The sequence below is a fragment of the Mandrillus leucophaeus genome, unplaced genomic scaffold, assembly GCF_000951045.1.
Source record: "Mandrillus leucophaeus isolate KB7577 unplaced genomic scaffold, Mleu.le_1.0 Scaffold21, whole genome shotgun sequence".
In the NCBI taxonomy this organism is placed as follows: domain Eukaryota; kingdom Metazoa; phylum Chordata; class Mammalia; order Primates; family Cercopithecidae; genus Mandrillus; species Mandrillus leucophaeus.
The window spans coordinates 6,210,831-6,227,521 of NW_012102143.1; the positions used below are offsets into that span (position 1 = coordinate 6,210,831).

The following is a 16,691-nucleotide window of genomic DNA, read 5'->3' on the forward strand; positions in this document are numbered from 1 at the left end:
GTGCAAACCACAAAAAGGACAAAAACACCCCCTATCCTGGTTAATAAGAGTGACTGCTCTTCTCAGTCTATACCAGGGCCATCCTGCTTCTAGATAAGACTTAAGATACAGCTACATAATCACCTCCGCATCTTGACAACATCCAATCCAGGCCAAAGTTCCATTTCTTTAAGCCTTCCACAAAATGACCTGCCACCAGCTCAAGTCCCCCCAGTCCTTCCCGCCACCCTCCTATGGAGATGTCCCATACTTCGCCACAGTATGCATTCTCCCTGGATTCCGTGAGCAATAGACCCAACCTGCTCAATCACAGGTGTGTCCCGGTGGGGGCTGGCTGGTGGGCATGAAGAACATAACGGTGCCGGGTGCAGTGGCTCACGCCTGTAATCCCAACACTTTGGGAGGCCACAGCAGGTGGATCACTTGAGCTCAGGGACTCGAGACCAGCCTGGCCAACATGGCAAAACCCCGTCTCCACAAAAAATACAAAACTTAGCCGGGCGTGGTGGTATGCACCTGTAGTCCTAGCTACTCAGGAGGCTGAAGTGGGAGGTTGACTTGAGCCCAGAAGGCAGAGGTTGCAATGAGTTATGATCATGCCACTGCACTCCAGCCTGGGCAACAGAGCCAGACCCTGTCACAAAGTAAAAAACCATAAAGGTAAGGGCACACAACCTTTATTTTAATTTAATTTCTTCTGAGTACCACGGCCTCTGAGCCTGTTATTTTTCATATGGAAAATACTCCAAGGAGAACTTCCAACACCCGCATCTCACCTGGAGGCGGATAGCGAGTGCTGGCTAGGAGCTGCTGGATCTGCTCTGAGGTCAGGGTCGTGATGGGCGTCAGCAGTTTCTGCTCCAAGCTGGGCAGCTCCCTGAAGGTGTTGACCGAGAACACATATTCGGGGCTCAGTGAGATCTTCACCAGCTCCTCCTGGTCTGCATTTCTGGCGATCGTCAAAGGGGCCACGCCAAACTGCTTGAGTTCCACCGCCGGGTCATCCACCTCATCGTCGGACTTTCCGGACGAGATGAGGACCAGGAACTGTGGGACGCCCTCTTCGATGCGGCTCCCCAGGGGCCTCTTGAAAATGTTCCTGGACACATACTCCAGGGCACTGCCCACGTTGATCTGCCGCCCTCCCTTGGGCCTCAACCGCTGCACCGCGTTCTGCACTTCGTCCTTGCTGGAATGGGCGTTCAGCAGGAACTCCACCTTGGGGTCATCACTGAATTGGATGACGGCCACCCGGGTGGTGTCAAAGCCCACATCCAGGTAGTCAACCAGCCTCTCTATGAGGGTGCGGATGTGCTGGAACTCAGGCCCGGCACTTTGGGAACCATCGATGAGAAAGACCACGTCCCTCTTGCCGCCAACACCTGCGAAACAAATGTGAGCATGGCTTCACCTTCATCATCACCAAATTCTTAGCATTCATGAACCACTGCCCAGTTTGTCATGGAGTCACAGGCAGGGCATCCTAACACCAATCACCACTGTTAAAAGTCCAAGAAGTGGGAGTCCTGGGTGTCTCAGTGTTTCCATGTCAGAGAGAAGGGGAGCAGAGGATGAAAAACCCGAGGGAGGCAGAAACCGGAAGAGCTGCATCAGGACAAGTGAGGACGGTGCTTTGGAAGGAGGGGACCTGCACTGCAGCAGGTGCTGCTCGGGGACCTGAGGGTCAGCCACTGGGCTTCACTGGAGGCAGGGACCTTATCAGATGAAGTGACCTCAACTGGAGCACTTGGGGGAGGAGCAAGGATGAATGACAAAGGAGGGTGGGCTCAGAGAGGCTGAAAGGAAAGGAACTTTAGAGTATAGATGAGTCTTTAGAAAGAGACAGGTGCTGCTGACAGGGGAAGTAGAGCATCAGAGAGGGTGTTTATGAGAAAAGAAGCAATGCATTTTATCATGGATGGAACCATCCAGTACAGTGGAGAAAGGGTGGCACAAGAGCAAGAAAGGGAACTGCAGATGGTGCCACAGAGCAGGTGAGAGGAAAGGGAGCAGAGGAAGCGGAGACAGGCCACCCACGGAACCGTGGGACGACGTGGCCGGGGACAGCTCTCTTCAGGTTTACTTGCATTTTCTTGGAGAAATGGGGCTCGAGATTACCAGCTGAGAGTCAGCTGGGTCAGGAGAGGTGTGAGAAAAGCCTCCAAATGGGAGAAGGGGGAAAGAGGGAGGCCGTTCTGGAGCGCAGGAGAGTGAGTGGGCGAAGAGCCACAGGGTTGTGGAAATGTACGTTCCTGACGACAGAAGCTGCACCCGCACTGTGACAATATTCCCAAAGTCCATTCTCGGCAACCTGGGGCCAAGACACAGCATAACAGAGGCCTCCTGCAGGCAGATACGTTTTGGAAATGTTGCATTTCCTGTCTTGTGTTGGAGACACACAAAGCACGTTAATTAGGGAGAAAGAACATCTCTTTCACTTTGTTTATCCCCCTGTTGCCCAAATTTATCCTACCACAAATGCTTAGGAACATCCCACAGAAACCTGGTGGGCCACACTGCTCTCTGCCCCGGACACCAGCGAGGAGAAACCAAGTCCCTCTCAGTTGCACCCAAATAGTCATCCTCACCACCCTCATCATCCACTGTATCCTGCGGTGATTTCCTTTCACTTGCTTTTACTCTTTCCTCCGCTCTTCCCACCTTTCCTTCTTTCCTCTCCTCTTGGAAGGGCAGGCGAGTGAGTGGGTACAAAGGAGCAAGGCCGCATCTGCCTCCTTCGCCACTGTGAGCACCCCCCCACCTGAGTACCCCGGGAGAATGGCCCTTGGAGGGCATTCATCGAGAGGTGGATATATCTTCCCTCCTTCCTTCTCAGCACCAGGGCTCCCACCATTTTTTAGTTTATTGTACCAGGCCTACAAAGAGGGAACGGGAAGAAGGAAATAGAACAAACTACGGTCATAAGAGCCGGGTGGTCTTCCTGCCAGTTAAGACACTTACTTCTCAGTACCAAGCAAAGTCAAAATCGTCTTCACACCTTAGATCCGGAGATACCAATATTTCAGAGTCTATGTCCCAGCTTGCAGAGTGTCTTTGGTCAGACTCCCTCCTGCCTCACAGAAGGCTGCTGCCAAACCTACCAGGGGGACTCAGGACTGATATGGAACAGGCATTATCAGTTAGACGGCCCCTCCCTTTGGATATCCAGACAGAAGCCTTCATGCAAAGTCAGGGAGTCTGAACTCCAAGCTGCATATATGTCCCTTTTGGAGAATTTCATTTGCCCTAAAACATGAATCTTAGCATCTCCCGCCTTGAACCTCTGCCATTTCTGCCCATCGAGGCCAAAAAGGGCATGCGGGTTCCTAAATTTTCCTGTAATTTTAGTTTTCACTTCATATGGCAGGAAAAGCAAAACTGAAAATACCTTGTGGCCCACAGTCCAGACAAGTAGCCCCAGACAGTGACACAGAGTGAGGACGCAAAGAATTCCCTGCGTACCTGGGCGCGGCAGAGGCTGCAACACCGGCTGCAGCCTGCTCAGCTCCTCTCGGGTGAGCTGCGTCACCCTGTCGGAGATGACCTGTTGGACGGTCCCCAGCTGGCGAAAGGTGGGAATGGCCACGGCAAAGTCCGGGATGAAGGAGATGGTCTGCATCTCTGTGATGTCAGCGTTCCCGATGCCAATGCCGATGGGCACAGCCCCGCCCCTCTTCAGGACCACAGAGGGGTTCCGCACATCATCCCCAGACCTTTCGGCCGTGAGGACGATCAGCAGCTGGGGCACGCCTTCTGTTATCCTGCTTCCCGCAGAGCTGACCAGGATATTCCTCAGGACAAACTCCAGGGCAGCCCCGGTGTTGGGGATTGGCCCTCCCAGCAGGGTCAGCTGGCGGACGGCGTTGACGACGTCCTGCTGGTTCATGTATGAATTCAGGTAGAACTCGGGCCTGGTCCGGTCGCTGTACTGCACCACGGCCACGCGGACCCGGTCCTGGCCCACATCCAGGCTCTCCACCACTCTCTGGACGAACTCTTTCAACAGAGGGAAGCCGCTCCTGACACCCTCAGAGCCGTCAAGCAGAAACACCACATCCTTTTCGCCTGAAACTGGGAGGAGGACAGCCTGGTAACTCACACAGGCTTCATATCAGCAAGGTGGTAACAACTTCATATCAGCGAGGTGGGCTGTACAACAGCACCCCAAGGATGTCCAAGTCTAAATCTCTGAACTTGAAAAAAGGACTTTGCAGATGTGCTTCAGTTAAGGATTTGGGGATGGGGGAATGACCCTGGAATTAGCCAGGTGGGCCCAATGGAATCAATCACAAGTGTCCTTATAAGATGGGGTAAGAGGCTCAGAGTCAGAGAGAAGATGTAAGGATGGAAACAGAGCTCAGAGAGGAGACAAGGTGCCAAACTGCTGGCACTGAGGATAGAGGATGGGGCCAGGAGGCAAGGAATGCAGGCGGCCCCTGGAGGCTGGAAAAGGTGAGCAGATGGAGAATCCCTTAGAACCTGTAGAAAGAACACAGCCTGTTGACACCTTGTTTTTAGCTTAGCAACACTGGTTTCCAATTTCCAACCTTCAAAACTGTCAGATAATAAGTTTTTCTGGGGGGGTATTGGGGGCGCATGTGAACAGAGTTCTGCTCTTGTCACCAAGGCTGGAGTGCAGTGGCGCAATCTCAGCTCACTGCAACCTCTGCCTTCTGGGTTCAAGTGATTCTCCTGTCTCAGCCTCCAGAGTAGCTGGGATTATAGGCATCCGCCACCACACCCAGCTAATTTTTGTATTTTTGGTAGAGATGGGGTTTCACCATGTTGGTCAGGCTGGTCTCCAACCCCTTACCTCAGGTAAGGGCCCTCCTCAGCCTCCCAGAGTGCTGGGATTACAGGTGTGAGCCACCGCGCCCAGCCTGTTTTGTTTTTAGCCACTAAATTTGTGTTACTTTGTTATAACAGCAATGGAAAACTAATACACCAATATAGGGACCCCTTTTATTTTTGAACTTTTCAGTGCTTGAAGAGTATTGTTAGCTTTCAAAGGTGTATTCAAGAAAAAACTTGGGATGGGAGGAGAGATATGGGATGGCAGCACCTGCACAGCCACTAGCATTTTATCGATGGGAGGTTTCAAGTGAGTTGCTCTAAGTCACAAGTGGGTTAATGGGAGGAAATGGAACCCAGATGTCAGAGTTACCATCCCAAGCCAATGGCCAATGGGCCCAGCAGTCGAAGGAGAGGCTCTGGAGTCTCCGCTTTTCATCAAAAGGCGTATAGGGGAAGTTAGTCTCTTCACTGCATTTTCATCACCGAATGAAAGTGGTTAAATGAAAAGTCATGGCCGTGTGAATTAGCAGTTGGGGGGTTTTAATGCAGAGTTTATGATGGAAATTTATCTGCCTCTTCTAATCCTTTAATTTTTAATGAATGTAATGAAGGACTGATAACAATATAACCATATGATATGGCTTTTATTATGCGTACAGTAAAAACTGTTTTTAAAAAAGGATTTTAACCACTGATATCTAAATCTTTGTAACATGTCTTACTATGAAATAATCTAATGCCCTTAAAAATACTCACCCTGATTCTCCTGCGAGAGCAGCTAGAGAATCAAAGTAAGGAAAGAAATCTCATATTCTATTGTTCCTGCTGAAACCAGCAGGTGATTAATTTTCCACCTTTCCTGTAAACTCAAGGAGGGCTTCTATCTGAGGACCAGTGGCCAGCAGCCTACCCTCAACTCATGCATTAGAGAACCGAGTGGCAGAAGCAACTAGCATTTCTCTACCGTACCTGGTGCTGGCGCTCCATTGTGCACTGATTTTAAGAGATTCACGATCTGTGGTTGAAGATCTCCAATCTTGGGAAGCGACTCCGCAGCCAGGATAAACGCTGGAGACAGCACGATCTGCTCTAACTCAGCAGGGTCCGCATTCTTGGCTTGGAAGATGAAAGGCACGACCCCACTCTGCTTCAGGTTACTTGCTGGCCCGTCCACACGGTCAGATGACCTTCCCGCGACCAGCAGCACCAGGAACTGAAGCACTCCATCCTCAATCCGGCTGCCAGCAGACTTCACAAAAATGTACCTCTGTGCGTAGTCCAGGGCGTAGCCCAGGTTGAGGGCTTTGCCCGTCTTGATCTTCATTCTCTTCACGAGATTCAGGATCTCAGGCTTACTCTGGTGCTCATCAAAACGGGACTCCACCTTGACATCATCGCTGTACTGAGCCACCGCAATTCGGGTCCCTTCTGGCTTCACATCGAGCTCATCGATAATCTTGTAGAGAAAGTCACGGACAACAGGGAACTGGCCCACAAGATTAGCTGAGCCGTCAAAGAGGAACAGAATGTCTCGCTTGCTCTCTGCAATGAAGGTAGGTTAGGATACAGTGAGGGACAAGAGTACAACAGGCACCAAAGTGACTTCAGCCCAGCACCATTTGACAATGGGAGTTAGCATAACTCATCTGATGACCACTGTGCCAGCAAGAGAAGAGTAAACCCAAATTCATACCACTTGTCTTGAAAGTGTCCTATTTCAAAGCAGCGCATATTTGCAAAACTAGTGACTAGATCAGCCTATCCCATCTAGCATCGTGCTTCTTCAAGAAACCAAGCCAGGGAAAAACTCCACTGGGTTCTGTTCTTACATCAGGTGGCAATCACTCCAGGAAAACAGATAGCATTTTCAAACTGTTACAAATAAAAGTATTGAAAACATGGCACTTAATATACTTTTGCTTAAAAAATTGATCTCAATCTCTAGGGAAAAAAAAAGGGGGGTTGATATGAGTCAACCACTCTAAGATAACTGGGTTGCCATGAATCTGCTGTAATTGAATGATCAGATCATTAAATTTGAGGTTATGAGCCAAGACCCACAATAGTGCCCATTATTGCTGTGTGGGTCAGGCTCTTTGTCAGTGCTTCCCAGTCTGTTGTAATAAGACAATAGGAAACACAGATGACAGGCCCTATGGTGCCACAACGTGTAATGTAAATATCATTCTCAGTTCAAACAACTCTTAGAACTGTTTTGATTAGGTTTCAATGGGTTCAGTCTTGCCACTCGGTTTGTGTGATGTTAGCAGACTGGTAGATCTAATACAACCTTATCTTACCACCATAATAATTTGCAATAATAATAGTAAGTTAGGCTTCCCCTAGAAACCATTTTACCATTGCATGAAGACGCACCCTTTGTTTGTTTTATAACAAATAATTTTCTAGATACAGCAGATGTTGAACATTTAAAAATCATGTAAAAATAACAATTTCAATGTTTAAATAATCCCAAGGCATACTCATGTAAGAAAAATGTCCCTCTCTGTCTCTCTCTACCCCATGGCCCCCAACTCTGGATTCGAACTCCAGAATCCTCATAGTCATTAGAGGAAAAAAATCCTTCTGAATAAAGGGTAAGGCAAAATGGACAGAATGTAAGCTGGATGTTCTACACTTTCCTTCGTGAATACCCTTTAGACAGAGTCCAACCTTGCTGGTACAGTGTCTCAAGTCCCCATTCAAACTATTTCAATGGAAGGGAGACAATTGTCTTTCTACAGTCCACAATGCTCTTGAGTTCAGACTGGCCAACTACCCGCCAGGGAGGTGCCTGAGGAAGAAGAGGGAGTTCCCGGCAACAGGGGAGGTTTACCTGGCTGGGCGAGTGGTACTTCCTCCACACCTCCACTAACATATGTGGTTAGGGGCTGAATCAGCTGCTGAGGCAAAGCTGGCAGGGAGCTGAAATCATCCATGAGATACACCAGGCTTGGGTTAAAAGCAATCTGCTCAAGCTCTGCCTTATTCGCCTGGCTAGCTCCCACACAAAAGGTCAGGATGCCCGCGCGTGTCAAGGCGTTGGCAGCTTGCAAATAGGAGTCCTCAGACTGCCCAGCTGTGAGCAGAAGCAGGAGCTGCGGCACGTGTTCACGGATCCTGCTGCCGCCAGCTTCCGTGAAGTGGTTGGCATAGACATAGCTTAGGGCTGAGCCTGTGTTCAGACCAGAACCTCCCTGGAGCTGCAGCTGCCTCAGGTGACCAAGGATATCTGACTTGGTCTGGTATGTGTTTAAAGAGAACTCCGTTACAGGAGTGTCACTAAATTGCACTAAACCAACACGAATATTGTCATTTCCAACATCAAGGCTGTTAACTAGGTTCATTACAAAGTCGCGCACATAAGGGAAATTGGTTTTTCCAACGTTGGCTGATCCATCCAAAAGGAAGATGATATCCCTTTTGTTTGCGTGAACTGCAGTGAAGCACAGAAAACAAAGTGAGACATAGACAACCACGGAGAGTTTTATCATGTGTGCCTACAACACGTGCACACATGCCAACATTTAGAACACAGAGAGAGTCAGTGTGGCAAAGCATGCCCGTCTTATAAAATATGGCAGATGGCTGCATATTTTCCTCTGGTGGTGGCTGGTGTTTGTGAGACATATTGGTAGCCGAGTTTACAAAACCAAATTGGCTCAAAGAGAGCTGCAACATCAAAGTTAGAATGTTTACAAACAACAAAAATGATCAGAATCCTTGAAACAAAACACTCCTTCCCTAAAAATGAATTCTATGAAGGTGCTGCATCATTCCACATCACTCATCCCAGACAGGTTTAAGTGTGCCTGGCTAGGTCCTCTGGGGCTCACCTCTATTCACTAACAGAGGGTCTTCCATCCATAGCTCAGAAGCAGTTAGCCCTCACTAACCTGGGAACATGAGTTCCTTAAGGCTAAAAAAAAAAGAAACAAAAGTAGTCTGGTCTCATATTGAAGTCTTCTTCAGACTTCCCTGTTTGTCATTCTCTACTGGGACTCTTCTATTAGGAAGTCACAGCCTTGCTAGGTAATCATCCAACAAGGGAATTCCCCCAAAGTGAGATGATGGGACCATAAATACACAGTAAAATAGAAAGAGACAATTTGCTAGGCTTGGCCAAAGTTATACACATCAAGAATAAAAAGTATAACTCTCAAAATAGTGTATTTGACCCAACACATTTAGCATGTGCCTTTAAAATTTTATTTTTTTATTTCTTCCCTGATGCCCTACTGTAATTTAGACCTCACAACTAATTGTATCCTAGGTTAAGTTGAACTTTGGCTATGAAAGTGTTGATTAAAAGTTTTAAGAAAATTTTTGGAAGAGAGAGAGAAAGAGATGGATTTAGAAGACCAGGGAATGTGAAGAGAAAGCATGTATCCAGGCAGCATGGGTCATGCATCAGCCAATCCTCTAGTCATCGAGTCTGCAAGGAGGGAAAGCGTCATTCTGTGATACTCATCTTCTCTTCATTAAGGATGGTGAAATGTATTTCTTCAACTCACTAGCTCATATATCTGTATAATATAAAAATAACTCTCCACTGACTATCATATTAAATGAGGGATTTGAAGAACCACTAGGTTTGAACTCCACACTTATCCATTCAATATGCTTTCCCATTGAGGGTAATCCCTTAATGAGAGAAAAGAGAGGGATTAAAAACTGAGGACACTGTGCCCTAAATAGCTCAGACTGAGGCTGTTTAGAAGTAGATGGTCAACTCAGGAAAGGAAAGCTACATCCTGGTGGTGGGGAGGAGACTGGACAGAAATCACCAGTAGAAACAGAAGAACACAGGGATCTGACAAGCAATAAGAACTGAGATGTGACCTCCTCGGCCAGCAGCTTCAAAGACAGGTGGCCCCATGGTCCTACGGTTTAAATCACATGGTTCTTATCAAATGAAATTTTATTGTATGACGTTTCAAACCATACAATCCTCAATCCAGTGCAAAAGGGAACCTGAAATAAATTGTGTTTGTTGCTGCTGTTTTCATCACTTGTGGTCTCTTAGCTAAACACAAACACACTTCATTTCGTTTTGTTCTCAAAAGTCCTGCCTGGAGACCACCCCATTGTGTGTCTGAAGCCATCCCCACCATACCTTCAGGGGTTCCAGTGAGGGTCCTGAGAGGTGCCAGCAAGCCAGGCAGCATGCCTTGCAATGGGGCGGCACGGAACTCGGCTGGGATGAACACCAGGGAGGAGTCGAAAGCAATCTCTTCCAGCTCAGCCTGATCGGCGCCCTTGTTCCCGATGGCAAAGGCCATTATGCTGCTTCTCTTCAGCTCCTGGGCGGGCTGGCTGATTTCATCTAGGGACTTACCACCTGTGATCAGCACCAAAAGCTTAGGAATGCCCTCGGCAGCCCGGTAGCCAGCTGAACTCGTGAACAGGTTGTTCCGAACAAAGTCTAGAGCGGAGCCCGTGTACAGGGCCGAGCCGTCCAGGGGCTTCATTTTCCGCACAGCGGTTATGACTTCCCTTTTTGTGGGATAGGTATTGAAATAAAACTCGGGCCTCACAGTGTCTGCGTACTGGGCCACTGCCACCTGGATAAGATCCTGTCCGATTTCCAGCCTCTGGATGACTTTAGCAACGAAGTCTCGGATGGCATTGAAGTTGGCCAGTCCCAGTGCAGATGTGCCATCCACCAGGAAGACTATGTCTCTCTTGTTGACTTCAATGACTGTAGGTGGCAACATTATAAGGCAATTAGAATGGCCTTACCAAGCACAATCAACAATGACTTTCTACAAAGCTAACTCCATTTAAAGGACACCCCCATTTACTGTGGCCAGTGTGACCACAGGGCCGCCCCAAAGGGAATTTGTCCTAACGAACACATAAGTTACAGTTGCCTCCCCACCTGCTGGCTCCCCTTCCACCCTGCCCAGTCAGTACTTTTTACAAAATAGTTGCACAAAACAAATTTAGTTTTAGTAGCCACCTGTTTTGTATGCTGTCACTGAAAATGCAGTAAGTTCTTTTCTGCCACAAATACACAACTTGGCCAGAGTGAAGCCATTGCTTGAATAATTAAAGAAACCACTGATGTCTGCTCAGAGAACCCTTTGCCTCACAGTCTTGATTTCAAAATGCTCATTGTCAAGTGCACAAGCTGAAAGAGCACATCCCTGTTCTTCTCAGTTCTACATTCCATGTCTTCATTTGACAGGTAAAAGAATTACTTAACATAAAACTTATGAAAAGGAAATTAGCATCAAAGTCAGCAAGTGCTGCAAACATTTTTCACTTAAGAGATCTGTGCTTTGAGCAGGCACAGTGGCTCACGCCTGTAATCCCAGCACTTTGGGAGGCCGAGGCAGGTGGATCACCTGAGTTCAGGGGTTCAAGACCAGCCTGGCCAACAAGGGGAAACCCCATCTCTACTAAAAATACAAAAATGAGCTGAGCGTGTGGGTGGACACCTGTAATCCCAGCTACTTGGGAGGATGAGGCACGAGAATCGCCTGAACCTGGGAGAAGGAGGTTCCAGTAAACCGGGATTGCACCACTGCACTCCAGCCTGGGTAACAGAGCGAGACTTTGTCTCAAAAAAAAAAAAAAAAAAAAAAAAAAAGACCTGTTTTTAAAGGTCCTAAGTAATATATTATGACAGTGATAACTTAAAGGCAAACCATAAAACAAAAACATCTCAATAAGACACTGTCTGACAGTGACTGTGAACTGCCGTATCCACGTGTAGGCACCCCACCCATATTGCAAGAACCATGAACTCTATTAGACCACAACACCTAACCCAGAAACCTGACAGAGCTTCCAAGAAGTAGAGGAACATAAATGATTAAACCTGAGATAGGCTGTTTGCAAAAGAGTCCTCCGTTACTATATACCATCAGATAGATTGCATGGCAAATTGATTTTGTAAAAGCAGACAAAGGAAACAAAGTTTGGGATGAAGGTAAGGAAGAACTTTCTAAGAATCAGAGCTACCTTCTAGAACTTATTTTTATTTTTATTTTAGGACAGAGTCTCACTCTGTCACCCAGGCTGGAGAGCAGTGGCACGATCTCAGCTCACTGCAACCTCCGCTTCCTGGGTTCAAGCGATTCTCCCATCTCAGCCTCCTGAGTAGCTGGGATCACAGGCACGCACCACCATGCCCGGCTAATTTTTGTTTTGTTTGGTTTGGTTTGGTTTGGTAGAAATGGACTTTCACCATGCTGGTCAGGCTGGTCTCAAACTCCTGACCTTGAGTGATCCACCCGCCTCGGCCTCCCAAAGTGCTGGGATTACAAGCGTAAGCCACCACATCAAGCCTAGAACACATTTTTGAAATGCAGTTCATTTCTAGTTGTTTGGACCAGAGGCTGGGAGCATGATACCTGGGGTGAGAATCGCTGATACATGCCTTAAGAAATCGTTTTAGGACAACAGTACCTCATCTGGGTGCTCACCTGCAGCATCAAGACGAGGTATATGTTCTAAGAGAAGGGTAACATGTTATGCACCAACGTCCTTAATACCATAACCCAGTTGCCTACTGGTGTTAACAATGTGTGCAGAATATCATTGAACCTTTCCTCGATATTTCATGGTCATTGTTATGAACATTGATTCTGGGCTTTCCTTCCTTCATTTAATTTAGAGTATGCTGTCTCTCTGGGCTACCCCTTTGATTTTGACTTAAAATATCTTTGCAGATAAAACTAATGTTTAGATGTCTAGAAGACTTCTTATACCTTTGTACCATTAGAGAGAATATACATATGTATATATATATAGATATATACACACACATGTATAGAGACACATATAAATTCCATATACACTATACCATGAATCTACCACTCATGTATTTACTATGTGTATCACACATGACAGAAAAATAGACAAATACTCATATATAACAATGACCTGAGAAGCTTCTTGCTCCTATACCAACTGGCCCAGATTGTTATATTATTCTTTATAAGTACCAGCAGTGGCACAACTCTTGGGGTGGGAGAAGATAAATATCATACCCTCCCCTCCCAGGCTTTCCCTCCCAACTCCATGTCTTCCCTCCCCCCTACGTTTTTCCTCCCCCCCACGTTTTCCCTCCCCTCCCACGTTTTCCCTCCCCCACGTTTTCCCTCCCCCCCATGTTTTCCCTCCCCTCCCACGTTTTCCCTCTCCCCCCACATTTTCCCTCCCCGCCCCCACGTTTTCCCTCCTCCTACCGCTGCATCACTAAAACTTCTCCCGACGAGCCCGTGGGAAGGACTACCTTCCAGATCTGATGAAACAACTGGCCTAGTCTTCTTTCACCCAACATGGATTCAGCTCTGGGAACCCTGAAGTGCACCTCTTGTTCCCAGAGGCTCTATCGCAGAGGCCCCTTTGACTAGGTAAGAGGTCATTTACGTTTTATTTTTATTCAAGTCGTGGGAGCTCATAACAGATGATATACCTAAAACCATGCTTAGCCAAATACAATAAACACTGAAAAATATTGAGTAACTGGAAGAACAACTGAATTCCTGTGTTTGCTTCATGACTCTGACGCAAGTCACCTAGCCTTTACAGAATCATTTCATTTCTCTGGGGGCTGCACCATGAATCTCCTCCAACCTGATGATAAAAACCTTGGGATTCTCACAGCTGACCCTTCCGTGAGCCAGGTCAGGGATGCATCTGCACTTCCTTCCACCTGACATAAATATCAACCCAAACACAGCTGTCTTTTCTCTTTCATGTGGGTCTGTGGGGCCTGACTTCACTGCCTTGTTGGGAGATGAACTTGAAGGTCCTGCTACTCCTTGCCAACACGGCACAACCCTCTTCAGCCCTCCTCCCGCGCCTCTCTATGTTGTCCTCCATGCCTCGTCTGCGCCTCCATCAGACTCTCCTGACAAAGCCTCCATCAGGCCCGCGGTCTTCCTCATGCATCACCCAAGAAGGGGACATTTCTGGAGAAGACCACACAACCAGGTACCTGCATGTCAGAACTCCAGACCCCCATCAGGAGACCTGTGCCTGCCCGCCATCCTCCCATGCCTCCCTGGGAAGTTGACTGTCCTGTCCTCCAGAATGACTGTCTCATGGCTGTGCTCTCTGCTCAGCCCTCTGCCACTGTCTCCACCATGCCAAGGCCTCCTCATCTGTCTCTGAGAAAATAGAAGCCCTCAGAGGAGAGCCCCTGCTCCCACCCCTAACCCACAGCCTACCTGCCTCTGCCATTGGCTCCCAACCCACAGGCCCTGCTCCCTGTGGCTTCTCATCCCCCTACAGCAGCTGCTTCTCCAGCTTCCACGCATCCAGGGAGCCTGAACCTGGCTCCCTGTCAGGCTCCCTGTCCAGTGTGCTCCAGCTACACTGCTTTCTGACAGTTCTGGGAAGAGACCAAGCACCTTTGTGTTGCAGGGTCACCCCTCCTGCTCTTCCTTCTGCCTGGAGCACTCTTCCCCTGCTTTCCACATACTCATCTGCTTGGGTCCCATGCCTTCTCAGGGCCTTCCATCCACCTGATCTAAAATTCTCTTCCCCAGTCTTCCTATCACAGCCCTGTTGAGTGCCCCACTGCAACTTATCATGCTCAGAATATTTTGCCTGGACGCTAGTTTATATTATTATCTCTTTCCCCATTATCCTGTAACAGACGAGCAGCCACATCTGTCTCATTAAACAGCACCATGTCTCCAGTGCTTGGCATAGTGTCTGACACATGACAGATAGTCAAGGATATTTGTTGAATATTTACAAGTTAATCACTGATATTAAACATGATGTTTGTAATGAAGGTTGAAACTCTACTTAGCTAGGGAAAAGCTGAAACAAGGGTCATGTTCTGCCCATTTTCATTAAAAAGTTGAAACTTCTCCTGGTACAGACATATCTTCATCTGGTGCACCTCCTTTGTCATAAATTCAAGAAATCAAAATCCAAAGAGGTTGCATTTATTTAAGTTTGAAATAAGTTTGACCTGCCCAGGATCACACGACAGGTTCACATAAGACCAAGGACCAGAGACCAGCTTTCCCATCTACAGCCATGTCGCATCCTCGGTGTTTGCAAAACATAGGGAAATGTCTGGGCTTCTATACTTCGGGATGCAAACTAAAAGTATGCAAGCTCAGAGAAACCTTGGCAGGTCATAAATTTTCACTTGACTGTTTTCTTAACTGCCAGAGTCACACAACGGCGCCATGATGGAATGAGCGTGAGCAGCTCCAGGCACCCGGCAGGCAGTCCTGCACGCTGTGTTTCCATTGCTTCTCAATCTCCATTTGCACTCAGAACATTATGCTCAAAATTCTAGTCTCCCTATTAGCTCATCTGAAGAATCTGGGCCAATTTTGTGGTCCCATCAAGTGAGAGGAAAAGCTGGAAAACCGTATGCAGCAAAAGCTAAGCCACACGGAATTGGCCTTTCAAACTTAAATAAATGCTAGGCATAGGCTTCTCCAGAAGGCAATGCTCACATACACTTTTCTTGCTACATCACCAGATCACAGTTCCAATATACAGATTAAGTAGAGATGCCATTGCCTGAGCTTTCTACCTGCAATTTTTATTACAACAAAAGCTGCAGTTTAAATTCATCTGAAGCAAGTTTGAGATAACTCACGGTGAATTTTGTAACCCTTGTAAGGAAATGTGGTGATGTTGTCTTTACATGAATGCAGCAACTAGAGCTAATGATTAGCAAGGCACTATTAAGTAGATGTCAGTTCCTTAAATAAATAGATAGTGATGTTTTTCATCAAGACTTTAAAATGTTCTACTTTTAATTTCATACAACAGTATAGTCTCCAAAAGGGTTATTTTTAAATTATTGTCACTCCTTTATCAAAGGAAAACCTCCCTTTATCAATTATAATTGATACAATGGGTGAAGCAGTATCTTATTACAATATTTATCCTGTAGACCCAGACTTTACTTATAAAGTTAACATGTAAGAGCTGTGATAGTGTGTTATTTCACCCAAGAAAATTTAGATGATTTGTTGCAGATGATAATCAGAGTCTTATAGGAGCCTCGGTATCCATTCATCAATTTTCATTGAGCCCATACTCTGGAAGGACAATGAAGAACAAGGTCTTATATTCAAGGACTGATCTTGTTAGAGCATCTCAGTGTATAAGCAACACCGGAAGTGAGTTGGGTGTTTCTGGAAACTGTTGGGGGCCACTGTGTCCCTAATTTACCAAATGGCATCCTATTGGCCTCACCTAATGAAATTCATAGGTAATGAAATTGATAGGTCTGAAAAGTGACTGATGTCTCAGTAAACAGTTCAAAAGGTGGAGGAGGCTATGTATCCTGATGCCCACCACACCTCCTATGTTTGTTAAGTGCGTATTTGTTATGTGACTTGGTTGTTTTTGTTTGTTTGTTTTTTAAACCACTCCAATTGGCTGTTTTGCCAAAGGCCCTCCATTTGAGCCTGTATCCTAATATTGCCACTCAAGAGAATTCCTCCTACACTTGACAAGCACAGGAAAAAAAAAAACAAACTTCATAAATATTCCATCAAGCGATTGCACTGCTATTTCTTACCTTCAGAAGTGTAACTCTCAGCACCCTAGCACAAAAGGACTTTGAGGAGACACCCTCACTCCATCTGTGCTTTTGGAAAGACACTGTCTGTGAGCACACTTCTAACACTGACTTTTAGAGCCCAGTGCCATGGTCCTGGAGTAACTTTCTCAGAACTGTAATGAGCCCCTCAAGCCCATTTTTAGAAAGACTGGATTATAAGTAGTTTAATAATCTCAAAGCAACAGGTTTGTTGAACTAGCCTTAAAAGCATACTTTCTCAGCAACTCACACTCTCATAAGAGCTTTCACTCACTCATTGGTCTTTAGTTTTTCCGCACACTGCAACAATCACAAACATGACATCCAGGACCCAGCTCATCAGAGAAGGACTGGACTG

The 16,691-nt window shown here is 46.9% G+C and overlaps 1 protein-coding gene across 4 annotated transcripts in view; it reads right to left on the minus strand.

Annotated features, from left to right (window-relative positions):
* Positions 1-16,691, minus strand: part of COL6A3 (collagen, type VI, alpha 3) — a 99,102-nt gene that overhangs the window by 54,687 nt on the left and 27,724 nt on the right. For 2 of the 4 annotated variants that reach the window (XM_011980293.1, XM_011980292.1), the window contains 5 exons: positions 9,911-10,495; positions 7,631-8,230; positions 5,764-6,336; positions 3,463-4,071; positions 777-1,382 (listed from right to left, as the gene is read on the minus strand). In XM_011980293.1, coding sequence (XP_011835683.1) covers positions 777-1,382; positions 3,463-4,071; positions 5,764-6,336; positions 7,631-8,230; positions 9,911-10,495 — 2,973 coding nt within the window. Of the gene's footprint in view, positions 1-661; positions 1,383-3,462; positions 4,072-5,763; positions 6,337-7,630; positions 8,231-9,910; positions 10,496-16,691 lie in introns of those variants that run through there. The other 2 variants (XM_011980295.1, XM_011980294.1) reach the window with 2 other exon arrangements.